At 56.6% G+C, this 23717-nt stretch overlaps 6 protein-coding genes across 6 annotated transcripts; all 6 read left to right on the plus strand.

Annotated features, from left to right (window-relative positions):
* Nucleotides 1-889: 889 nt before the first annotated feature.
* On the plus strand, nucleotides 890-1830 carry LOC118910167 (metallothionein-1E). Its single transcript, XM_036881056.2, has 3 exons — nucleotides 890-1048; nucleotides 1349-1414; nucleotides 1602-1830. Exons 1-3 carry the CDS (start codon nucleotides 1021-1023, stop codon nucleotides 1691-1693), a joined length of 186 nt encoding a protein of 61 aa, XP_036736951.1. The 5' UTR covers nucleotides 890-1020; the 3' UTR covers nucleotides 1694-1830.
* A 1663-nt stretch (nucleotides 1831-3493) lies between these two features.
* Nucleotides 3494-5143, plus strand: LOC130681061 (uncharacterized). Its single transcript, XM_057493157.1, has 3 exons — nucleotides 3494-3933; nucleotides 4565-4628; nucleotides 4979-5143. Exons 1-3 carry the CDS (start codon nucleotides 3509-3511, stop codon nucleotides 5102-5104), a joined length of 615 nt encoding a protein of 204 aa, XP_057349140.1. The 5' UTR covers nucleotides 3494-3508; the 3' UTR covers nucleotides 5105-5143.
* Nucleotides 5144-7536: 2393 nt separating this feature from the next.
* Nucleotides 7537-9265, plus strand: LOC130678874 (metallothionein-2-like). Its single transcript, XM_057493158.1, has 3 exons — nucleotides 7537-7690; nucleotides 8316-8381; nucleotides 9056-9265. Exons 1-3 carry the CDS (start codon nucleotides 7663-7665, stop codon nucleotides 9145-9147), a joined length of 186 nt encoding a protein of 61 aa, XP_057349141.1. The 5' UTR covers nucleotides 7537-7662; the 3' UTR covers nucleotides 9148-9265.
* A 2163-nt stretch (nucleotides 9266-11428) lies between these two features.
* Nucleotides 11429-14430, plus strand: LOC130680984 (uncharacterized). Its single transcript, XM_057492881.1, has 4 exons — nucleotides 11429-11510; nucleotides 12615-13191; nucleotides 13852-13915; nucleotides 14266-14430. Exons 1-4 carry the CDS (start codon nucleotides 11429-11431, stop codon nucleotides 14389-14391), a joined length of 849 nt encoding a protein of 282 aa, XP_057348864.1. The 3' UTR covers nucleotides 14392-14430.
* Nucleotides 14431-16825: 2395 nt separating this feature from the next.
* Nucleotides 16826-18572, plus strand: LOC130681062 (metallothionein-2-like). Its single transcript, XM_057493160.1, has 3 exons — nucleotides 16826-16977; nucleotides 17603-17668; nucleotides 18343-18572. The coding sequence occupies exons 1-3, from the start codon at nucleotides 16950-16952 to the stop codon at nucleotides 18432-18434; spliced, it is 186 nt and encodes a 61-aa protein (XP_057349143.1). The 5' UTR covers nucleotides 16826-16949; the 3' UTR covers nucleotides 18435-18572.
* Nucleotides 18573-20715: 2143 nt separating this feature from the next.
* On the plus strand, nucleotides 20716-23717 carry LOC130680985 (uncharacterized). Its single transcript, XM_057492883.1, has 4 exons — nucleotides 20716-20797; nucleotides 21902-22478; nucleotides 23139-23202; nucleotides 23553-23717. The coding sequence occupies exons 1-4, from the start codon at nucleotides 20716-20718 to the stop codon at nucleotides 23676-23678; spliced, it is 849 nt and encodes a 282-aa protein (XP_057348866.1). The 3' UTR covers nucleotides 23679-23717.

Below are 23717 nucleotides of genomic sequence, written 5' to 3' on the forward strand. Positions count from 1 at the left end.
GGCGATGCCAGCTTTCCAGCCAGTCACTTCCTGTGCAGGCTAGGGTACAACTCCCTCCGCCTCCCCTGCCTGGCAAAGGCCTTCACACCTGCCTCTGCCTCCCTGGCCCACCTCCTCCCGGCCAGAACTGGGTCTCCTCCTCTCTAATCTCCCTGTCCCTGAGTGCACCTCCATCCTAGCCATGACCCTTCTATCATTTTTCCCTGTGCACCCGTGGGGATGCCCCCATGACTATTGGTGATGGTTACCCATAAATGGCCTTCAGCATCTGCTGGACCCTCTGATTTGAATCACTAGGCTCTGCCACTCAGTAGCTCTGTGACCTTGGGCAAGTTACTTAACCTCTCTGGGCCGCCATTTCTACTTCAAAATGGGAATAAGAGAGAGTCCTTCTCTCATAGGGTTATTACAGGATTGCATGAGAGATCACACTTAACACACTACATTCGCTATGGCATACAGTGGACAGATATACCACCGATAATCCCCCCGCGGGTTTACTATTAAGCTCCACAATCATTAAACCTTGACAGGCACAGAGAAGTTTTTGTAATCTGTCCACACTTCCAACCGATTTTTCATCCACAGGGGATTCCTAAAACCCGCTCCTTCCGCCCGCCCCGCCCTGGCATTCTCAAACCTCCCGGGTTCAAACAGTGCACGGGGGCCGGAGCTGGGGACGCAAGACGGCAGGGGGCAGGGGGCACGGCCCGGGCATTTGAGCGCGCGGTGTCTGCGCTCTGCACCCGGCTCTGCCCGCGTAGGTCGGGCGGCTTCTGGGAACTGGTGCCGGCGGCCCGTGTGCACAGCGCGGTGCGCACAGCCCGGGTGGGGCTGCGAGTGAGTCGGCGCGGGGCGTGTGCAGGCAGCGCCGGCCCGGGGAGGACTTTTGCGCTCGTCCCTGCCCCTTCCCGCCATAAAGGCACCGGCCGCTCGCTCCACTTCACCACACCTTCTGCGACATCTTAGCCGCTCCTCGTGCAGCTGTCCCCAGACTTCGGCCACCGCTTCAGCCTCGCCATGGATCCCAACTGCTCCTGCGCCACTGGTAAATAGATCTGGTTCAGGGCCGGGTGTTGCTTTTAGAGCTAGGAGAGTCATTTCTTGCCTCCTCCTTCTTTTCTTCATCACTCAGTTTCGGGGTACTAATTGCCTTTTCCTAAGCGTTTCGGTGTGCCTTAATCTACTTTAGGTATGAGACCCCGTTTACCAATAAGGAGGCTGGAGTTCACAACGGGCCGGGGCTCCCACAAATTGTGCAGTTGAGAGTCGAACCCAGGCTTCCATTACACATTCCCACGTTCAACTCTACGGGGACCTTTCTCACATTTACCTTTCTCCTTTGCAGGTGGCTCCTGCACCTGTGCTGGCTCCTGCAAATGCAAAGAGTGCAAATGCACCTCCTGCAAGAAGAGTGAGTGGAAACTTCCCTCCATCGATCCACTAGCAGGCCCCCTTCCCCTAACCCGGTCCTCTATTAGCCTGAGGGGAATTTAAGCCAGGCGGTTGATACCACTTCTCTACCGCTCCTGTTGGGGAGGATGGGAATCCTTATTACCTCTCCCAGTCACACATCTCTACCGCTTACTTTCCTTCCCCAGGCTGCTGTTCCTGCTGCCCCGCGGGCTGTGTCAAGTGTGCCCAGGGCTGCATCTGCAAAGGGGCGTCAGACAAGTGCAGCTGCTGTGCCTGATGCAGGGGAGAGCCTGCTCCCCATGTAAATAGAGCAACCTGTACAAACCTCCATATTTTTACAACCCTGATCCCTTTGCTATAGTCCTTTTTTTCCCCTATAAAACACATGGATGATAATAAAACTGACTGACTCTATTCTGGTTCTGTTTTCCTTTGCATAACCGTCAGGCTGGGAGTGGCATGGGGACTGGCCTGGAAATGCTGAAACCTGGGTTCTACAAAAAATGTTAGTCCCTAATAAACTGAGTGCCTTAAGACAAGCCAGGTGACTTCAATGACCACCATCTTCTGTAAAATTGAAGAGTGCTGTGCCAGATTCTTTAATAAGAGTGTGAGGGGCCAGGGAAGACAGTGTAGCTCAGAGAAGACAAATAGGGACTCTTACTACACTGATGGGTAGTGACTGCAATGGTCTATGGGGGTGGGGTGGGGCTCAATAATAAGGGTGAATGTAATAACCACATTGATTTTGTAAAGCCTTCGTAAATAAGAGTATATCAATGATACGCTAATAAAAAAACTGTGAGGGGGAGATACAGGGTCCCTGATATGATATCAAGTGTTGATGGTACAGGAACAGCAACCAGAATTCTCATAACCCTGATTTCTATGCCCAACTTAATTATTCATCGAATTTTACACTTGAAAAAACTTTAAAAACTGGGGAACTAGCCTGCATGTACTTGAATTCTACATGGGACACGTAAAAAAATCTGTAGAAAGGGAGCAGTTTGGCGTCACAGAAACATTACTTGGTAAAAACTAATGTAATCATAAATTTTAACAACAATGAAAATTCACTCAAAGAAAAAAACACCATATTTTTAGATTATACACATACAATTGTTAACAATACTTTCAGAAAAGTGAAAATAAGAGATTTACAAATGTTCTACAAAAAGTCATTTAAGGTGAATATTGAGGACTGAAAACAATCCACAAATGCCAAGTGCATAAACTTCAAATACCCCTGACATCAACACAGCGACCTTGGCTCCCTCTGTGCCCCTGACCAGAGCCCACTCTCCCCGGGCTCCCCGCTTTGACCGGGCTCAGAAAGTCTGCAAGGTCCTCTTGAGCTCAGCCTGAAAGCTGCCTCTCCTTCTCCACCCGGCCTCCACGACTTCAGCAGCAAAGGGACTAGGGATTTGGAGCCAAGTGCCCAGGCACTCAGCAGCGAGCAGGGACTGTAGCTGCACCTTGGTACCCCATGAAGTGCTTCGGGTCTGCCAGGGGCAGGGTGATGGTCCCATTCTGCAGATGGGAGGGCGTGGTGCTGCTACTTAGGCAGGGGGGACGTGTAACTGACGCCAGTGGTAAGTACCCATGCCTGCCTGTGGAGGCACTTGCTGTTTGACATTCCAAGAGAGAGGCGAGTGCCTTGGTCTCGGATCAGGATCACGCTCACCCGCAGGTGAGCTGCGTGTGGGGGGAAGACGGAAAGTCAGAAGGCAGCCTGAATCACGTGCATGGGTTTGCCACACACATTACGGTACACAGCACACTCTGCCACAACCAAGTGGTACGGCCTGGCAAGTCACTCAGCCTCCCTGAGCCTGCGTTTCCCCTTTGGGAGGAAGGAGATTACAGCATTAGGTGGGAGTAAATGAAAAAGTGGCTCAACTCCTGGCTAGGGCTTCCTATGCAGTGTCTGTTATGATCTCTCTCTGTTCACAGTTACTTCTTGGAGAAAGGATCCTTAAGGTTCACAAGAGCTCCTGGACAAAGGCTCTTGATACGGAAACATTACTCTGGGCTATGGGTTAAGAAGGGAATTGAAAATTGACTGATCAGGCAGCCACAGAGAGGGTGAATGTGCCGCAGCAGTCCCCGGGAGCAAGTGGAGGCCAACGTCGGACAACAGCAGGGCGGGCAGGGGGCAGGGACAGCGCGTGCCCCTGCGTACAGCCCCTCGGCCATAGCGGGCGCCAACGGACAATCGGCGCGGTGTGCACGGAGCCCAGGGGCCCCTAGGAGACTGTGTTCGCGGGACGGCAGGCTGCGCACAGCCCGGCCAAGGAGACTCCGGGCGGTGCGACCTCCGCGGGGCGGGGAGCAAAGCCGGGGGCGGGGCCTTTGCGCCCGGACCGCCTCCTCCGCTTCTAAAGACGGCGCGGGCGCCCAGCTGCAGCACGCGCTCCTCCCGCCCGGGTGCCGCCATCGCTTTGCCGCCTGCTTGGACCTCCCGCCTCACCTCAGCTCGGCTCGAAATGGACCCCAACTGCTCCTGCTCCACTGGTAAGAGGCCCCTGGCTCTGAGCCATGCGATGCCTCTTTCCCAGTACCAAGACAGAGCGTGCTTGGGTTAGAGCAGCGAGTATTTGGAGCTGAAGCTGAGGCGGACTCCTACACTTAGCCGTCCTGGGCCCTCTCCCTGCACAAGAAGCCTCATCAGCCGAGACAGCGTTTCCATCCCCACCAGGCCTAAAATTTCAGTGGAGAGAGGCCACAGGCCTGAGGCGTGAGGCCCAGGACTATCTTCTCGACATCGCCCAGGTGGTCCATGGGGCTGCTGGTCCACACCCAGTGCTCTGTGCAGGCCTTGGGCTGCTGTGCTTGGCAGGAGGCTGGGGACATTGCCTCTTCTGGGCTCAGGACATAGGCTCTGACCCTGGCCAGGCCCAGCCTTCCCGATATGGGTTGGAGCCTGGGAATATTACCGTGTGGTAAATACAAGGGACAGCAAGGATCTGTCTGGGAGAGGGCAGAGAATGTGGGAGGTTAGCAGTTCCCCTGTGGTATGGGACAGGAGCTCCCGAGTAGTGGGCCCTCCCTGTACAGAGGCGGCTGCACAGAGTGTTTGCACACCGACTGCTGAGGCTCCTGTCTCACACTCACTGCTCCCTGCCCGGCCTTCTCTTCCTGGCAGGTGGCTCCTGCACCTGTGCTGGCTCCTGCAAATGCAAAGAGTGCGCATGCACCTCCTGCAAGAAGTGAGTGTTGGGGCTTCTCTGGCGATCTGGGGGTGTGGCCAAGGCAAGGGAGGGCGCCCAGAGCTGGCTCTCCAAGTGTGGTTCTGGGAAGCTGGCCTTCCTTTACCCATAGGTCCCACCACTGCCTCTTGAAGCTTTCTGCCGGATCCTGGGATCCCATGAGACATGGACACCTCTTTCTGTGTGGCCCAAACCTGGGAGGGTGTACCCGTGTGGCCGTGGGACAACATGTTCTTCTGTACTAAGGGTCCTCAGGGGCTGGGGGCAGAGCCTGTGCCTGGGTCCCTGTGCTGTGGGCACAGGAGGGTCCTGGTCGTGTCTGCTGACTCCCCACTGCCCCTTCTTCCCAGGGCTGCATCGGAGCAATGCGGCTGCCGTGCCTGATGTGGGAGAGAGCCCGCTGCCCGTGGAAAGAGAGCAGGCTTGACAAACCTGCCTTTGAGAGTCAGCATACGATCCTGGCCCTTTTCCTGTGAGCCCCGTGAATGATAATAAAAGTGGTTGATTTGATTGTGGCTCAGGTTTCTTCTTCTGTGCATGGGAAACAAGGATCTTTGTGCCCTCAGAGTGGGGATGGGGGAACTGAACCCTAATATTGGTTCCGAATATAACAACCTGAGGGAGTGCTACCTTAGGGCAAGCCAGGTGACCTCACTGAGCACCACCTTCTGTGCAATGGAAAGCACTGGGCCAGAGGCCTAAGGGCACTGGCCAGATAGAGGAGGAGGACCGCTATTCCCTTGCCAAGGCTTGGTGACCCAGAATCTTAAGAATCACTCACCCGTGCTCTGGTTTCCTTTCCAACTTCAGTCCCTTGTGTCGTTCGGGCTGCATGGCATCTCAGAGGGTGGAATCCAACTTGCCAGTTAGCCGAATCCCTGGCCTGAGGTTCTCAGACTCTCTCTGATGAATGACTGGTGTCAACAATCTGGGATTTCTCTATTCTGTCAGTCACAGACCTAAAGTGTGGTCAAATGAAATGTATGACACAGCTTTGAAAAGGACTGAATGTCCGAAACTCGTCTTTTGATTGGACAGACAGCTCTCCATACATGAATGAGGAACAAATAAAGCAGGCGAACCAAAAGAATTACAAACCACACGGGTTCTCTGAATGTGTGCGCTGAGCACTGGCAACGATTCACACAGGCGCCACGTGTGACCACACACAGCTGAGCGACGCTGCACCCGATAGCCCCGGAGGGAACCATCGTCGATCCTGCGTCGCCCAGTGCCCCTGACTGGAGCCCACTTTCCCGGGACTCCCGGCTGTGACCTGGCTCCCTGCTGTGACCAGGCTCAGAACTTCTGCAAGGTCCTCCTGAGCTCAGGCTGAAATCTGCCCCTCCTTCACCCAGGCCTCTGTGATTTAAGCAGCAAAGGGACGAGGGATTTGGAGGCAAGTGCCCAGGCACTCAGCAGCCAGGAGTGAGTATAGCTGAGCATTTGTCTTGGGTAAAATGTTGAAGGGGGATATTTCTGCACCCCAGACAAATAAAGCAGGCCTGGGGTCTCGCCTTGTGCGTCCGGTGTTGTTGTCCTTACGTCCCTGAGAGGGCATGACCACCGGACCAGACAGCGTCCTTCTGTTCCCCGCAAACCTCGCATCCGCTCCAGGGTATAAAGTCATGAACCAACGCTGCGTTCCTCATTTCAGACAGTGAGAGACGCTCGTCAGTGTTCTGCCGTCCGCACCCTATTTTGCTTAACACTGTACTTCGAAGGGATTCATAGTGTCCTAGATGTCTTTCTATGGAGGGCAAGCCGTGATCACTACTGAGTATGAACATCTGCCTTATTCTAGATGCAGAAGATGCCCAAATAATTGTATTATAATATGTGTATTTCAGTGAGGAGTCCCCTAAACACTGCTCCATGGTTTGCAGTTCATTCAATGGTTCCGAGCAGTGGAGGAGTGCTCTGCACATGCGTGGGCCCCAGGCAAGCCTCTTGGACCTTGTCTTTCCCTTGGGAGGCTGACTGGATCCAGCATGTACAACTCCCTGGCTTTGTGACCTGGAGAAAGTGGTTTGGATGCCCTGAGTTGTCGTCGGCCGTTAGCAAAAGGGCCCCCAAATAATAGCCCATTTCCCACTCAGGGGCCTGTGACAGAACACACGCAGAAAGTGGTTATAACAAGGCCTGGCAGGCGCTTACAAAATGCTATGGATTGATTAACTGTCAGGAAAGTTGAAAGGGAAACGGCTCCGTTGGTGTAGAACCACGCCTTGGGAGTCCCCTGAACTGAGGATGCGCAGGCCAGCTGTGGGCGGCGCTGGAGAGCTTGACAGCAAGAAGTACCGGCTGCCCTGCCCATACATAAAGATATCCGTTCTGGCGTGGAGAACACAGAGGAGGGGGGCACAGAACGTACTGGCCGTAGCTGCGGTGTACGAGTTTTCACAAAGCACGATGTGGTGACAGGGAGAAGTGCAGTAGCAGGCAAAGGTCACAGGCACACAGGGTCCCCTGCACAGATCCCTCAGGGGGCTATGCAGCCCTGCGCTGCCCGCAGCCAGGGTGCTGAGCGCGAGGCCGGGCTTGCACCCGGACTCTGAGAAAGGATGAACATGACGACGGCCGCGCAGGACCAGGGATGCAGAAGCCGGCGAGGACCCAGACACGGAGTTCTCCGCCGGGCACCCGGGAACGTGGGTGGCGGCCAACTCCGGCAACTACAGGGAGGGCAGAGGGCTGCGAGAGCGCGTGTAGCCGCCGCACGGCCCCTCGGCGATAGCGGGTGCCAAAGGGCATCTGGCGCTGTGCGCACGGAGCTCAGGCGCTTGGGGGACCGTGCGCTCCACCCGGCAGGGTGCGCAGAGCCGGGTCAAGGTCGCTGCGACCGGTGAGGCCTCCTCGAGGCCGGGCGCAAGGCCGGTGTGGAGCCTCTGCACTCGGACCGCCTCCTCGGCTCTTTTAAAGCAAACGCGGGCGCCCAGCTGCAGAACGCGCTCCTCCAGTCCAGGTGTCGCTGCCCCTTTGCCACTTGCTTGGACCTCCCGCCTCACCTCGCCTCAGCTCACCTTGGCTCGAAATGGACCCCAACTGCTCCTGCCCCAGTGGTAAGAGGCCCCTGGCTTGGAGCAGTGCGATGCCCCTTTCCCAGGCCCAAGACAGAGAACATCCTTGGGTTAGAGCCAGCAGTATTTGGAGCTGGAGCCGAGGCAGATTCCTGCACTTGGCCGGTCTTGGGCCCTCTCCCTGCTCAAGCAGCCTCATCAGCCCTGAGAGCGTTTGCATCCCCCCAGGCCTCCCATTTCAGAGGCGAGAGGCCACAGGCCAGAGGCCCAGGACTGTCTTCTCGATATCGCCCAGGTGGTCCATGGGCCTGCTGGTCCACACCCAGTGCTCTGTGCAGCCCTTGGGCTGCCTGTGCTTGGCAGGAGGCTGAGAATATTGCCTGGGCTCAGGACACAGGCTCTGACCCTGGCCAGACCCAGTCTTCCAGATACGGCTTGGAGCCTGGGACGATTGCTATGTGGCAAACACAAGGGAGAGCAAGGGTCTGTCTGGGTGAGGGCAGAGAAGGTGAGAGGTTAGCAGTCCCCCTGTGGTACGGGACAGGAGCTCCCAGAGCGGGGCCCTCAGTGCACAGAGGCGGCTGGCTGCTCAGAGCATTTGTGCACCAACTGCTGAGGCTCTTGTCTCACACTCACTGCTCCCTGCCTGGCTTTCTCTTCCTGGCAGGCGGCTCCTGCACCTGTGCTGGCTCCTGCAAATGCAAAGAGTGCAGATGCACCTCCTGCAAGAAGAGTGAGTATGGGGTCTTCTTCTAGAATCTTGGAGCTGAGTAAGAGGAGGAACCCAGAGCTCTGCAGGCAGGAGCAGGCCAATGACCCAGTTTCCTGGCATCCCCATCACCGCAACTGATTCAGGATCAGAGCTGGAACAACCTTAGCGATGGCTCATTGCGGCCTGTCCTTATACAACAGGGAAACTGGGGTACAGCAGGTATTTGCCAGTCAAGCACACACCTGGTAGAAGTAGTTCTCCTGCCTGCAATGCAGCTTTCTTAATCCCCTCATCTACGGAAGCACTTTATGGATGTGAGCCAGTGTCCACGTGTGGTTTCTCTCACATGGTGCAGCCTTTCCTGTGGCGGCTGCACAGAGCTTCCCTGGTCCTCTGGGAGCTGCTCTGGCAAGGGCTTGTCCCCTGTCTGATCTTGAGGACCTTCATTGTATGTTTCTGCGGGACGGAGGCTGGCCTTCCACCTCTCCCAGAGGCCCTGTCACGGTCTCTGCACGATTTCTGCCCTGTCCTGGACTCCAAAGGTGCAGGGTGGCTTTTCCTAATGGCTAGGATCCAGGTGTCATGGGACAGAGCAAGGCCCTGTGGGGCTGGGGGCAGAGTGGGTGCCGTGCGTGCTTTGGGAAGGGAGGTCCCAGGTAATGTGCTCTGACTTCTCACTCTCCCTTCTTCCCCAGGCTGCTGTTCCTGCTGCCCCGTGGGCTGTTCCAAGTGTGCCCAGGGCTGCATCTGCAAAGGGGCGTCGGGCACGTGCAGCTGCTGTGCCTGACGTGGGGGAGAGCCTGCTCCCCATGTGGACAGAGCAGCATGTAGAAGCCTGTATTGTAATAAAATTTTAGTACACCACCAATCTGTGTTCTACATTACAGATTGTATGACATGGTGAATCATAATAGTTGTCGTGTGAGTATATTTTGGTCCTGAATTCCTTTTGTGCCTTAGACTTAAGGGTCTTCAGGCCCTCAGGGCTGGGGTCGGGTGATTGGACTGGAAATGTGTAGACATCTGGGTTCTTCATACAAATACTAGTCTCAAACAAACCATTACTAGGGGTGAGAACATATACAACTTCTCGGGGTCTCCCTTTCATTATCTTCAGACCCCTGCCAAACCTCAATCCTCAGTGATGTGAGGGTTAAAAAGTACTCAGATGGGATGGGATTCAAGCACTTTGCACCTCCGACCACTTCACTTCTACAGAGGGCTTTCTTACAAAGTACTGTGGAAACACCAGCTTTTATTTTCTAATACAGATGTAAACTTGGGTCAAATAAAATGATTAATTAAGGAAAGATTCAAAAGAATACAATAACGTGAAACCTATTTTTTGATTCAACACTTTAACTATGTAAGGAACAAGTAAAGTAAGAAAAATAAAAGAGTTACAAATTGCAGTTTGTTTACCAATGAACACTGGAAACAATTCACAAATATCCTGGCGTGTGGACCACAGACGAACTTTGAGTAGAATAGCCCTGACAGCCCCAGAGGGAACCAGAATCTGTCTTGCCTCGCCCAGTGGAGCCCACTCTCCCCGGGTTCCCCGCTGGGACCGGGCTCAGAAAGTCTGCAAGGTCCTCCTGAGCTCAGGCTGAAAGCTGCCTCTCCTTCCTCACCGGTTCTCTGCAACTTCAGCAGCAAAGAGGCTAGGGATTTAGAGGCAAGTGCCCAGGCACCCCGCACGCAGCCAGCAGGGAGGGGAGCTGTGCCTTGGCTCCCCATGAAGTACTTTGGGTCTGCCAGGGGCAGGGTGACAACACCATTCTGCAGTTGGGAGGGCGTGGTGCTGCTTCTTAGGCAGGAGTGACTTGTAACTCATGCCAGTGGTTAGTACCCCTGCCTGTTTGTGGAGGCACTTGCTGATTGACGTTCCAAGAGAGAGGCGAGTGCCGGGGCCCGGGATCAGGATCACGCTCACCCGCAGCTGAGCTGCGTGTGGGGCGGAAGACGGAAAGTCAGAAGGCAGCCTGAATCACGTGCATGGGTCTGCCACACACATCCCGGTACACAGCACACTCTGCCCCAACCAAGTGGTAAGGCCTGGCAAGTCACTCAGCCTCCCTGAGCCTGCGTTTCCCCTTTGGGAGGAAGGAGATTAGAGCATTAGGTGGGAGTAAACGAGAAAGTGGCTCAACTCCTGGCTAGGGCTTCCTATGCAGTGTCCGTCATGATCTCTCTCTGTTCACACTTACTTTCTCGGAGACAGGATCCTTGAGGTTCACAAGAGCTCCGGGAGAAAGGCTGTCGATATGGGAGCATTACTCTGGGCTGTGGGTTAAGGACGGAATTGAAAATTGATCTGGCAGCCAAAGAGAGGGTGAATGTGCCGCAGGAGTCCCTGGGCACCAGAGGCTGCCACAGCATTTGGACTGGCACCAAGGCCCTTACCAGCCTCCTCAACGTCATCTGGTCTCCCTGTGCCCCAGAGACTGAGACCTCAAACAGGAAGAGACTGGAGTAATTACGCCAATGTCCACAGAGGGTCCGCCACCAGCACAACGTCACACTGCTCAGAAATAAAGGTATGGAAGAACCGAGGCTACAGCTGTCCCCAGAGCCTGGCCGCAGCTGGTGCATCATGGTGTCAGCGGACGCTACACTGGACGTATCACAGTTCTAAGCTGGAGGGTCCCTTGGGGGTGGAGACACGTGTTGTCCTTGGCTCAGAGGTGGGAAACCAGCCACAGAGGTCACAGCGCTACGCTGAGGGAGCTGACTGCTGGCTCACCTGCTGGCTCACGGCCCTACCCGCTGCTGCCTCTGTGTCCTCATCTTTCACGTGCAGTCGTGACATAGGGTGACTGGTGAGGGCCAGGTGTTGCCGTCAGCCTGCCAGAGTGCGATTCCACTCGTGTCGCTCAGAGCAGGGTGACATTTAGTGGCTTCCCCTCTGCACTGTGAGACGGGCAATATAAAAGCATTTTCCTCATTGAAATGATAGAGTTAAAACCTGTAAAGAACATAGAATGCTGCCTGGCATTCGGTGAGTGGCCTATGAACATCAGCCATGTCTTTATTAGCATTTTTCTGGGGTAAAATGTAAACGAGGGATGTTCTTTACCCCAGACAAATACAGCAGGCCTGGGGACCCTGTTTTTGTGTTCTGTGTCATCTTCATGACCCTGAGAGGACGTGACCTCTGGTCCAGACAGCGTCACTCTCTTCCCACACAACTGGCATCGGATCGGCTCCAGGATATAAAGTCATGAAGCAAGGGGCCGTTCCTCATTTCAGACAGTGAGAGACGCTCGCCGGTGTTCTGCCACCTACACCCTATTTGACTTAACACTGTAATTCGAAGGGATTCACAGTGTCGTCGATTTTTTTCTATGGAGGGCAAGCTCTGATCACTAATGAATATGAACATCCGCCTCATTCTAGATGCAGAAGATGGCCAAATAGTGGCATTATAGTATGTATGTTTCACTCAGGAGTCCCCTAAACGCTGCTCCATGCTTGAACAGACCGTTTGCACTCCATTCAATGGTTTCAAGCAGTGTAGGAGAGCCCTGCCACACCCTTGGGCCCCAGGCAGGCTTCTTCGACCTTCTGTTTCCCCTTTGGGAGGAAGGAGGCAGGGAGGCTGACTGGATTCCAGCATGTACAACTCCCTGGCTAGGCGCCCCGGGGAAAGTGATTTTAGACGCCTTGAGTTGCGGTTGGCCCTTAGTAAAAGGGGCCCCCAAATAATAGCGCCATTCCTTTTTAGGGACTTGTGACAGTACACACATAGAAAGTGGTTTTAACAGGGCCTGACAGGCACGTAGAAAATGCTATGGCTATAACCGACGGGAATGTTGAAAGGGAAATGGGCACGTTCCTTGCTCTGTTCTGGAAGGCAGATCTCCCTCGCCTCTAAGAAGAGAGCTCCTTTGGCGGTGTCCCACGCTTTGGGAGAGCCCTGGAGTGAGGGTGCGCTGGCCAGCTGTGGGCAGCGCTAGAGAGTTTGATGGTAAGAAGCACCGACTATGCTATCCTGCCCATATATACACATATATGTACATATAAATCCGTTCTTTCGTGGAGAACGCAGAGGAGGGGGCAGAGAATGTGTATGGGCCCTAGCTGCGGTGTATGGGCCCTAGCTGCGGTGTACGAGTTTTCCAAAGCACCATGCGGTGACAGGGAGAAGCACTGCAGTGGCAGGCAAAGGTCCTGCCCGCCGCCGGTCCCCTGCACAGATCCGTCGGGTGGCTATGCACGCCCGCGCTGCCCGCACGCAGCCAGGGTGCTGAGCGCGAGGCTGGGCGTGCACACGGACTCCGGGAAAAGACGAACCTGACGACCACGGTGCCGGGCCGGGGGACGGGAAGGGAAGTTCGCCAGGACCCAGAGGCCGAGTTCTCCGGACACCCGGAAACAGGGGTGGCGGCCAACGTCGGGCGGGCAGTGGGCAGGAACAGGGGGCAGGGGCAGGGCGGGCAGGGGGCAGGGACAGCGCGTGCCCTCGGCGCACAGCCCCTCGGCTAGAGCGGGCGCCAACGGCCAGCCGGCGCGGTGCGCACCGAGCGCAGGCGCCCCGGGGGGACCGTGCTCCCGGCCCGGCAGGCTGCGCACAGCCCGGCACAGGAGACTGCGGGCGGTGCGGCCTCCGCGGGGTGGGGCGCAACGCCGGGGGCGGGGCCTTTGCGCCCGGACCGCCTCCTCCGCTTCTAAAGACGGCGCGGGCGCCCAGCTGCAGCACGCGCTCCTCCCGCCCGGGTGCCGCCGCCGCCTTGCCACCTGCTTGGACCTCCCGCCTCACCTCACGTCGCATCAGCTCGCCTCACCTCAGCTCGGCTCGAAATGGACCCCAACTGCTCCTGCTCCACTGGTAAGAGGCCCCTGGCTCTGAGCCATGCGATGCCCCTTTCCCAGGCGCAAGACAGAGCGTCCTTGGGTTAGTTAGAGCAGCGAGTATTTGGAGCTAAAGCTGAGGCGGACTGCTGCACTTAGCCGTCTTGGGCCCTCTCCCTGCTCAAGCAGCCTCATCAGCCGTGAGAGCGTTTCCATCGCCCCCCTCCCCCAGGCCTCCTATTTCAGTGTAGGGAGGCCACAGGCCCGAGGCCTGAGGCCTGAGGCCTGAGGCGGCCCAGGACTGTCTTCTCGACATCGCCCGGGTGGCCCATGGGGCTGCTGGTCCACACCCAGTGCTCTGTGCAGGCCTTGGGCTGCTGTGCTTGGCAGGAGGCTGGGGACATTGCCTCTTCTGGGCCCAGGACATAGGCTCTGACCCTGGCCAGGCCCAGCCTTCCCGATGTGGGTTGGAGCCTGGGACTATTGCCGTGTGAGAAACACAAGGGGACAGCAAGGATCTGTCTGGGGGAGGGCAGAGAAGGTGGGAGGTTAGCAGTTCCCCTGTGGTATGGGACAGGAGCTCCCGAGTAGTGGGCCCTCCCTGTACAGAGGCGGCTGCACAGAGGGTTTGCACACCGACTGCTGAGGCTCCTGTCTCACACTCACTGCTCCCTGCCCGGCCTTCTCTTCCTGGCAGGTGGCTCCTGCACCTGTGCTGGCTCCTGCAAATGCAAAGAGTGCGCATGCACCTCCTGCAAGAAGTGAGTGTTGGGGCTTCTCTGGCGATCTGGGGGTGTGGCCAAGGCAAGGGAGGGCGCCCAGAGCTGGCTCTCCAAGTGTGGTTCTGGGAAGCTGGCCTTCCTTTACCCATAGGTCCCACCACTGCCTCTTGAAGCTTTCTGCCGGATCCTGGGATCCCATGAGACATGGACACCTCTTTCTGTGTGGCCCAAACCTGGGAGGGTGTACCCGTGTGGCCGTGGGACAGCATGTTCTTCTGTACTAAGGGTCCTCAGGGGCTGGGGGCAGAGCCTGTGCCTGGGTCCCTGTGCTGTGGGCACAGGAGGGTCCTGGTCGTGTCTGCTGACTCCCCACTGCCCCTTCTTCCCAGGGCTGCATCGGAGCAATGCGGCTGCCGTGCCTGATGTGGGAGAGAGCCCGCTGCCCGTGGAAAGAGAGCAGGCTTGACAAACCTGCCTTTGAGAGTCAGCATACGATCCTGGCCCTTTTCCTGTGAGCCCCGTGAATGATAATAAAAGTGGTTGATTTGATTGTGGCTCAGGTTTCTTCTTCTGTGCATGGGAAACAAGGATCTTTGTGCCCTCAGAGTGGGGATGGGGGAACTGAACCCTAATATTGGTTCCGAATATAACAACCTGAGTGAGTGCTACCTTAGGGCAAGCCAGGTGACCTCACTGAGCACCACCTTCTGTGCAATGGAAAGCACTGGGCCAGAGGCCTAAGGGCACTGGCCAGATAGAGGAGGAGGACCGCTATTCCCTTGCCAAGGCTTGGTGACCCAGAATCTTAAGAATCACTCACCCGTGCTCTGGTTTCCTTTCCAACTTCAGTCCCTTGTGTCGTTCGGGCTGCATGGCATCTCAGAGGGTGGAATCCAACTTGCCAGTTAGCCGAATCCCTGGCCTGAGGTTCTCAGACTCTCTCTGATGAATGACTGGTGTCAACAATCTGGGATTTCTCTATTCTGTCAGTCACAGACCTAAAGTGTGGTCAAATGAAATGTATGACACAGCTTTGAAAAGGACTGAATGTCCGAAACTCGTCTTTTGATTGGACAGACAGCTCTCCATACATGAATGAGGAACAAATAAAGCAGGCGAACCAAAAGAATTACAAACCACACGGGTTCTCTGAATGTGTGCGCTGAGCACTGGCAACGATTCACACAGGCGCCACGTGTGACCACACACAGCTGAGCGACGCTGCACCCGATAGCCCCGGAGGGAACCATCGTCGATCCTGCGTCGCCCAGTGCCCCTGACTGGAGCCCACTTTCCCGGGACTCCCGGCTGTGACCTGGCTCCCTGCTGTGACCAGGCTCAGAACTTCTGCAAGGTCCTCCTGAGCTCAGGCTGAAATCTGCCCCTCCTTCACCCGGGCCTCTGTGATTTAAGCAGCAAAGGGACGAGGGATTTGGAGGCAAGTGCCCAGGCACTCAGCAGCCAGGAGTGAGTATAGCTGAGCATTTGTCTTGGGTAAAATGTTGAAGGGGGATATTTCTGCACCCCAGACAAATAAAGCAGGCCTGGGGTCTCGCCTTGTGCGTCCGGTGTTGTTGTCCTTACGTCCCTGAGAGGGCATGACCACCGGACCAGACAGCGTCCTTCTGTTCCCCGCAAACCTCGCATCCGCTCCAGGGTATAAAGTCATGAACCAACGCTCCGTTCCTCATTTCAGACAGTGAGAGACGCTCGTCAGTGTTCTGCCGTCCGCACCCTATTTTGCTTAACACTGTACTTCGAAGGGATTCATAGTGTCCTAGATGTCTTTCTATGGAGGGCAAGCCGTGATCACTACTGAGTATGAACATCTGCCTTATTCTAGATGCAGAAGATGCCCAAATAATTGTATTATAATATGTCTATTTCAGTGAGGAGTCCCCTAAACACTGCTCCATGGTTTGCAGTTCATTCAATGGTTCCGAGCAGTGGAGGAGTGCTCTGCACATGCGTGGGCCCCAGGCAAGCCTCTTGGACCTTGTCTTTCCCTTGGGAGGCTGACTGGATCCAGCATGTACAACTCCCTGGCTTTGTGACCTGGAGAAAGTGGTTTGGATGCCCTGAGTTGTCGTCGGCCGTTAGCAAAAGGGCCCCCAAATAATAGCCCATTTCCCACTCAGGGGCCTGTGACAGAACACACGCAGAAAGTGGTTATAACAAGGCCTGGCAGGCGCTTACAAAATGCTATGGATTGATTAACTGTCAGGAAAGTTGAAAGGGAAACGGCTCCGTTGGTGTAGAACCACGCCTTGGGAGTCCCCTGAACTGAGGATGCGCAGGCCAGCTGTGGGCGGCGCTGGAGAGCTTGACAGCAAGAAGTACCGGCTGCCCTGCCCATACATAAAGATATCCGTTCTGGCGTGAAGAACACAGAGGAGGGGGGCACAGAACGTACTGGCCGTAGCTGCGGTGTACGAGTTTTCACAAAGCACGATGTGGTGACAGGGAGAAGTGCAGTAGCAGGCAAAGGTCACAGGCACACAGGGTCCCCCGCACAGATCCCTCAGGGGGCTATGCAGCCCTGCGCTGCCCGCAGCCAGGGTGCTGAGCGCGAGGCCGGGCTTGCACCCGGACTCTGAGAAAGGATGAACATGACGACGGCCGCGCAGGACCAGGGATGCAGAAGCCGGCGAGGACCCAGACACGGAGTTCTCCGCCGGGCACCCGGGAACGTGGGTGGCGGCCAACTCCGGCAACTACAGGGAGGGCAGAGGGCTGCGAGAGCGCGTGTAGCCGCCGCACGGCCCCTCGGCGATAGCGGGTGCCAAAGGGCATCAGGCGCTGTGCGCACGGAGCTCAGGCGCTTTGGGGACCGTGCGCTCCACCCGGCAGGGTGCGCAGAGCCGGGTCAAGGTCGCTGCGACCGGTGAGGCCTCCGCGAGGCCGGGCGCAAGGCCGGTGTGGAGCCTCTGCACTCGGACCGCCTCCTCGGCTCTTTTAAAGCAAACGCGGGCGCCCAGCTGCAGAACGCGCTCCTCCAGTCCAGGTGTCGCTGCCCCTTTGCCACTTGCTTGGACCTCCCGCCTCTCCTCGCCTCAGCTCACCTTGGCTCGAAATGGACCCCAACTGCTCCTGCCCCAGTGGTAAGAGGCCCCTGGCTTGGAGCAGTGCGATGCCCCTTTCCCAGGCCCAAGACAGAGAACATCCTTGGGTTAGAGCCAGCAGTATTTGGAGCTGGAGCCGAGGCAGATTCCTGCACTTGGCCGGTCTTGGGCCCTCTCCCTGCTCAAGCAGCCTCATCAGCCCTGAGAGCGTTTGCATCCCCCCAGGCCTCCCATTTCAGAGGCCGGAGGCCACAGGCCAGAGGCCCAGGACTGTCTTCTCGATATCGCCCAGGTGGTCCATGGGCCTGCTGGTCCACACCCAGTGCTCTGTGCAGCCCTTGGGCTGCCTGTGCTTGGCAGGAGGCTGAGAATATTGCCTGGGCTCAGGACACAGGCTCTGACCCTGGCCAGACCCAGTCTTCCAGATACGGCTTGGAGCCTGGGACGATTGCTACGTGGCAAACACAAGGGAGAGCAAGGGTCTGTCTGGGTGAGGGCAGAGAAGGTGAGAGGTTAGCAGTCCCCCTGTGGTACGGGACAGGAGCTCCCAGAGCGGGGCCCTCAGTGCACAGAGGCGGCTGGCTGCTCAGAGCATTTGTGCACCAACTGCTGAGGCTCTTGTCTCACACTCACTGCTCCCTGCCTGGCTTTCTCTTCCTGGCAGGCGGCTCCTGCACCTGTGCTGGCTCCTGCAAATGCAAAGAGTGCAGATGCACCTCCTGCAAGAAGAGTGAGTATGGGGTCTTCTTCTAGAATCTTGGAGTTGAGTAAGAGGAGGAACCCAGAGCTCTGCAGGCAGGAGCAGGCCAATGACCCAGTTTCCTGGCATCCCCATCACCGCAACTGATTCAGGATCAGAGCTGGAACAACCTTAGCGATGGCTCATTGCGGCCTGTCCTTATACAACAGGGAAACTGGGGTACAGCAGGTATTTGCCAGTCAAGCACACACCTGGTAGAAGTAGTTCTCCTGCCTGCAATGCAGCTTTCTTAATCCCCTCATCTACGGAAGCACTTTATGGATGTGAGCCAGTGTCCACGTGTGGTTTCTCTCACATGGTGCAGCCTTTCCTGTGGCGGCTGCACAGAGCTTCCCTGGTCCTCTGGGAGCTGCTCTGGCAAGGGCTTGTCCCCTGTCTGATCTTGAGGACCTTCATTGTATGTTTCTGCGGGACGGAGGCTGGCCTTCCACCTCTCCCAGAGGCCCTGTCACGGTCTCTGCACGATTTCTGCCCTGTCCTGGACTCCAAAGGTGCAGGGTGGCTTTTCCTAATGGCTAGGATCCAGGTGTCATGGGACAGAGCAAGGCCCTGTGGGGCTGGGGGCAGAGTGGGTGCCGTGCGTGCTTTGGGAAGGGAGGTCCCAGGTAATGTGCTCTGACTTCTCACTCTCCCTTCTTCCCCAGGCTGCTGTTCCTGCTGCCCCGTGGGCTGTTCCAAGTGTGCCCAGGGCTGCATCTGCAAAGGGGCGTCGGGCACGTGCAGCTGCTGTGCCTGACGTGGGGGAGAGCCTGCTCCCCATGTGGACAGAGCAGCATGTAGAAGCCTGTATTGTAATAAAATTTTAGTACACCACCAATCTGTGTTCTACATTACAGATTGTATGACATGGTGAATCATAATAGTTGTCGTGTGAGTATATTTTGGTCCTGAATTCCTTTTGTGCCTTAGACTTAAGGGTCTTCAGGCCCTCAGGGCTGGGGTCGGGTGATTGGACTGGAAATGTGTAGACATCTGGGTTCTTCATACAAATACTAGTCTCAAACAAACCATTACTAGGGGTGAGAACATATACAACTTCTCGGGGTCTCCCTTTCATTATCTTCAGACCCCTGCCAAACCTCAATCCTCAGTGATTTGAGGGTTAAAAAGTACTCAGATGGGATGGGATTCAAGCACTTTGCACCTCCCACCATTTCACTTCTACAGAGGGCTTTCTTACAAAGTACTGTGAAAACACCAGCTTTTATTTTCTAATACAGATGTAAACTTGGGTCAAATAAAATGATTAATTAAGGAAAGATTCAAAAGAATACAATAACGTGAAACCTATTTTTTGATTCAACACTTTAACTATGTAAGGAACAAGTAAAGTAAGAAAAATAAAAGAGTTACAAATTGCAGTTTGTTTACCAATGAACACTGGAAACAATTCACAAATATCCTGGCGTGTGGACCACAGACGAACTTTGAGTAGAATAGCCCTGACAGCCCCAGAGGGAACCAGAATCTGTCTTGCCTCGCCCAGTGGAGCCCACTCTCCCCGGGTTCCCCGCTGGGACCGGGCTCAGAAAGTCTGCAAGGTCCTCCTGAGCTCAGGCTGAAAGCTGCCTCTCCTTCCTCACTGGTTCTCTGCAACTTCAGCAGCAAAGAGGCTAGGGATTTAGAGGCAAGTGCCCAGGCACCCCGCACGCAGCCAGCAGGGAGGGGAGCTGTGCCTTGGCTCCCCATGAAGTACTTTGGGTCTGCCAGGGGCAGGGTGACAGCACCATTCTGCAGTTGGGAGGGCGTGGTGCTGCTTCTTAGGCAGGAGTGACTTGTAACTCATGCCAGTGGTTAGTACCCCTGCCTGTTTGTGGAGGCACTTGCTGATTGACGTTCCAAGAGAGAGGCGAGTGCCGGGGCCCGGGATCAGGATCACGCTCACCCGCAGCTGAGCTGCGTGTGGGGCGGAAGACGGAAAGTCAGAAGGCAGCCTGAATCACGTGCATGGGTCTGCCACACACATCCCGGTACACAGCACACTCTGCCCCAACCAAGTGGTAAGGCCTGGCAAGTCACTCAGCCTCCCTGAGCCTGCGTTTCCCCTTTGGGAGGAAGGAGATTAGAGCATTAGGTGGGAGTAAATGAGAAAGTGGCTCGACTCCTGGCTAGGGCTTCCTATGCGGTGTCCGTCATGATCTCTCTCTGTTCACACTTACTTTCTCGGAGACAGGGTCCTTGAGGTTCACAAGAGCTCCGGGAGAAAGGCTGTCGATATGGGAGCATTACTCTGGGCTGTGGGTTAAGGACGGAATTGAAAATTGATCTGGCAGCCAAAGAGAGGGTGAATGTGCCGCAGGAGTCCCTGGGCACCAGAGGCTGCCACAGCATTTGGACTGGCACCAAGGCCCTTACCAGCCTCCTCAACGTCATCTGGTCTCCCTGTGCCCCAGAGACTGAGACCTCAAACAGGAAGAGACTGGAGTAATTGCGCCAATGTCCACAGAGGGTCCGCCACCAGCACAACGTCACACTGCTCAGAAATAAAGGTATGGAAGAACCGAGGCTACAGCTGTCCCCAGAGCCTGGCCGCAGCTGGTGCATCATGGTGTCAGCGGACGCTACACTGGACGTATCACAGTTCTAAGCTGGAGGGTCCCTTGGGGGTGGAGACACGTGTTGTCCTTGGCTCAGAGGTGGGAAACCAGCCACAGAGGTCACAGCGCTACGCTGAGGGAGCTGACTGCTGGCTCACCTGCTGGCTCACGGCCCTACCCGCTGCTGCCTCTGTGTCCTCATCTTTCACGTGCAGTCGTGACATAGGGTGACTGGTGAGGGCCAGGTGTTGCCGTCAGCCTGCCAGAGTGCGATTCCACTCGTGTCGCTCAGAGCAGGGTGACATTTAGTGGCTTCCCCTCTGCACTGTGAGACGGGCAATATAAAAGCATTTTCCTCATTGAAATGATAGAGTTAAAACCTGTAAAGAACATAGAATGCTGCCTGGCATTCGGTGAGTGGCCTATGAACATCAGCCATGTCTTTATTAGCATTTTTCTGGGGTAAAATGTAAACGAGGGATGTTCTTTACCCCAGACAAATACAGCAGGCCTGGGGACCCTGTTTTTGTGTTCTGTGTCATCTTCATGACCCTGAGAGGACGTGACCTCTGGTCCAGACAGCGTCACTCTCTTCCCACACAACTGGCATCGGATCGGCTCCAGGATATAAAGTCATGAAGCAAGGGGCCGTTCCTCATTTCAGACAGTGAGAGACGCTCGCCGGTGTTCTGCCACCTACACCCTATTTGACTTAACACTGTAATTCGAAGGGATTCACAGTGTCGTCGATTTTTTTCTATGGAGGGCAAGCTCTGATCACTAATGAATATGAACATCCGCCTCATTCTAGATGCAGAAGATGGCCAAATAGTGGCATTATAGTATGTATGTTTCACTCAGGAGTCCCCTAAACGCTGCTCCATGCTTGAACAGACCGTTTGCACTCCATTCAATGGTTTCAAGCAGTGTAGGAGAGCCCTGCCACACCCTTGGGCCCCAGGCAGGCTTCTTCGACCTTCTGTTTCCCCTTTGGGAGGAAGGAGGCAGGGAGGCTGACTGGATTCCAGCATGTACAACTCCCTGGCTAGGCGCCCCGGGGAAAGTGATTTTAGACGCCTTGAGTTGCGGTTGGCCCTTAGTAAAAGGGGCCCCCAAATAATAGCGCCATTCCTTTTTAGGGACTTGTGACAGTACACACATAGAAAGTGGTTTTAACAGGGCCTGACAGGCACGTAGAAAATGCTATGGCTATAACCGACGGGAATGTTGAAAGGGAAATGGGCACGTTCCTTGCTCTGTTCTGGAAGGCAGATCTCCCTCGCCTCTAAGAAGAGAGCTCCTTTGGCGGTGTCCCACGCTTTGGGAGAGCCCTGGAGTGAGGGTGCGCTGGCCAGCTGTGGGCAGCGCTAGAGAGTTTGATGGTAAGAAGCACCGACTATGCTATCCTGCCCATATATACACATATATGTACATATAAATCCGTTCTTTCGTGGAGAACGCAGAGGAGGGGGCAGAGAATGTGTATGGGCCCTAGCTGCGGTGTATGGGCCCTAGCTGCGGTGTACGAGTTTTCCAAAGCACCATGCGGTGACAGGGAGAAGCACTGCAGTGGCAGGCAAAGGTCCTGCCCGCCGCCGGTCCCCTGCACAGATCCGTCGGGTGGCTATGCACGCCCGCGCTGCCCGCACGCAGCCAGGGTGCTGAGCGCGAGGCTGGGCGTGCACACGGACTCCGGGAAAAGACGAACCTGACGACCACGGTGCCGGGCCGGGGGACGGGAAGGGAAGTTCGCCAGGACCCAGAGGCCGAGTTCTCCGGACACCCGGAAACAGGGGTGGCGGCCAACGTCGGGCGGGCAGTGGGCAGGAACAGGGGGCAGGGGCAGGGCGGGCAGGGGGCAGGGACAGCGCGTGCCCTCGGCGCACAGCCCCTCGGCTAGAGCGGGCGCCAACGGCCAGCCGGCGCGGTGCGCACCGAGCGCAGGCGCCCCGGGGGGACCGTGCTCCCGGCCCGGCAGGCTGCGCACAGCCCGGCACAGGAGACTGCGGGCGGTGCGGCCTCCGCGGGGTGGGGCGCAACGCCGGGGGCGGGGCCTTTGCGCCCGGACCGCCTCCTCCGCTTCTAAAGACGGCGCGGGCGCCCAGCTGCAGCACGCGCTCCTCCCGCCCGGGTGCCGCCGCCGCCTTGCCACCTGCTTGGACCTCCCGCCTCACCTCACGTCGCATCAGCTCGCCTCACCTCAGCTCGGCTCGAAATGGACCCCAACTGCTCCTGCTCCACTGGTAAGAGGCCCCTGGCTCTGAGCCATGCGATGCCCCTTTCCCAGGCGCAAGACAGAGCGTCCTTGGGTTAGTTAGAGCAGCGAGTATTTGGAGCTAAAGCTGAGGCGGACTGCTGCACTTAGCCGTCTTGGGCCCTCTCCCTGCTCAAGCAGCCTCATCAGCCGTGAGAGCGTTTCCATCGCCCCCCTCCCCCAGGCCTCCTATTTCAGTGTAGGGAGGCCACAGGCCCGAGGCCTGAGGCCTGAGGCCTGAGGCGGCCCAGGACTGTCTTCTCGACATCGCCCGGGTGGCCCATGGGGCTGCTGGTCCACACCCAGTGCTCTGTGCAGGCCTTGGGCTGCTGTGCTTGGCAGGAGGCTGGGGACATTGCCTCTTCTGGGCCCAGGACATAGGCTCTGACCCTGGCCAGGCCCAGCCTTCCCGATGTGGGTTGGAGCCTGGGACTATTGCCGTGTGAGAAACACAAGGGGACAGCAAGGATCTGTCTGGGGGAGGGCAGAGAAGGTGGGAGGTTAGCAGTTCCCCTGTGGTATGGGACAGGAGCTCCCGAGTAGTGGGCCCTCCCTGTACAGAGGCGGCTGCACAGAGGGTTTGCACACCGACTGCTGAGGCTCCTGTCTCACACTCACTGCTCCCTGCCCGGCCTTCTCTTCCTGGCAGGTGGCTCCTGCACCTGTGCTGGCTCCTGCAAATGCAAAGAGTGCGCATGCACCTCCTGCAAGAAGTGAGTGTTGGGGCTTCTCTGGCGATCTGGGGGTGTGGCCAAGGCAAGGGAGGGCGCCCAGAGCTGGCTCTCCAAGTGTGGTTCTGGGAAGCTGGCCTTCCTTTACCCATAGGTCCCACCACTGCCTCTTGAAGCTTTCTGCCGGATCCTGGGATCCCATGAGACATGGACACCTCTTTCTGTGTGGCCCAAACCTGGGAGGGTGTACCCGTGTGGCCGTGGGACAGCATGTTCTTCTGTACTAAGGGTCCTCAGGGGCTGGGGGCAGAGCCTGTGCCTGGGTCCCTGTGCTGTGGGCACAGGAGGGTCCTGGTCGTGTCTGCTGACTCCCCACTGCCCCTTCTTCCCAGGGCTGCATCGGAGCAATGCGGCTGCCGTGCCTGATGTGGGAGAGAGCCCGCTGCCCGTGGAAAGAGAGCAGGCTTGACAAACCTGCCTTTGAGAGTCAGCATACGATCCTGGCCCTTTTCCTGTGAGCCCCGTGAATGATAATAAAAGTGGTTGATTTGATTGTG

This window comes from Manis pentadactyla, chromosome 15 (genome assembly GCF_030020395.1).
Source record: "Manis pentadactyla isolate mManPen7 chromosome 15, mManPen7.hap1, whole genome shotgun sequence".
Classification (NCBI taxonomy): domain Eukaryota; kingdom Metazoa; phylum Chordata; class Mammalia; order Pholidota; family Manidae; genus Manis; species Manis pentadactyla.

Excerpts from the sequence above, each read along its gene's own strand:
- LOC118910167 (XM_036881056.2), top strand. The coding sequence starts at position 1,021 with ATGGATCCCAACTGCTCCTGCGCCACTG. Across the intron at positions 1,049-1,348 it reads CAACTGCTCCTGCGCCACTG|GTGGCTCCTGCACCTGTGCT; the intron begins GTAAATAGATCT and ends TCTCCTTTGCAG. Across the intron at positions 1,415-1,601 it reads ATGCACCTCCTGCAAGAAGA|GCTGCTGTTCCTGCTGCCCC; the intron begins GTGAGTGGAAAC and ends TTCCTTCCCCAG.
- LOC130681061 (XM_057493157.1), top strand. The coding sequence starts at position 3,509 with ATGTGCCGCAGCAGTCCCCGGGAGCAAGTGGAGGCCAACGTCGGACAA. Across the intron at positions 3,934-4,564 it reads CAACTGCTCCTGCTCCACTG|GTGGCTCCTGCACCTGTGCT; the intron begins GTAAGAGGCCCC and ends TCTTCCTGGCAG. Across the intron at positions 4,629-4,978 it reads GCATGCACCTCCTGCAAGAA|GGCTGCATCGGAGCAATGCG; the intron begins GTGAGTGTTGGG and ends CCTTCTTCCCAG.
- LOC130678874 (XM_057493158.1), top strand. The coding sequence starts at position 7,663 with ATGGACCCCAACTGCTCCTGCCCCAGTG. Across the intron at positions 7,691-8,315 it reads CAACTGCTCCTGCCCCAGTG|GCGGCTCCTGCACCTGTGCT; the intron begins GTAAGAGGCCCC and ends TCTTCCTGGCAG. Across the intron at positions 8,382-9,055 it reads ATGCACCTCCTGCAAGAAGA|GCTGCTGTTCCTGCTGCCCC; the intron begins GTGAGTATGGGG and ends CTTCTTCCCCAG.
- LOC130680984 (XM_057492881.1), top strand. The coding sequence starts at position 11,429 with ATGTTCTTTACCCCAGACAAATACAGCAGGCCTGGGGACCCTGTTTTT. Across the intron at positions 11,511-12,614 it reads CTTCATGACCCTGAGAGGAC|CGCGAGGCTGGGCGTGCACA; the intron begins GTGACCTCTGGT and ends CAGGGTGCTGAG. Across the intron at positions 13,192-13,851 it reads CAACTGCTCCTGCTCCACTG|GTGGCTCCTGCACCTGTGCT; the intron begins GTAAGAGGCCCC and ends TCTTCCTGGCAG.
- LOC130681062 (XM_057493160.1), top strand. The coding sequence starts at position 16,950 with ATGGACCCCAACTGCTCCTGCCCCAGTG. Across the intron at positions 16,978-17,602 it reads CAACTGCTCCTGCCCCAGTG|GCGGCTCCTGCACCTGTGCT; the intron begins GTAAGAGGCCCC and ends TCTTCCTGGCAG. Across the intron at positions 17,669-18,342 it reads ATGCACCTCCTGCAAGAAGA|GCTGCTGTTCCTGCTGCCCC; the intron begins GTGAGTATGGGG and ends CTTCTTCCCCAG.
- LOC130680985 (XM_057492883.1), top strand. The coding sequence starts at position 20,716 with ATGTTCTTTACCCCAGACAAATACAGCAGGCCTGGGGACCCTGTTTTT. Across the intron at positions 20,798-21,901 it reads CTTCATGACCCTGAGAGGAC|CGCGAGGCTGGGCGTGCACA; the intron begins GTGACCTCTGGT and ends CAGGGTGCTGAG. Across the intron at positions 23,203-23,552 it reads GCATGCACCTCCTGCAAGAA|GGCTGCATCGGAGCAATGCG; the intron begins GTGAGTGTTGGG and ends CCTTCTTCCCAG.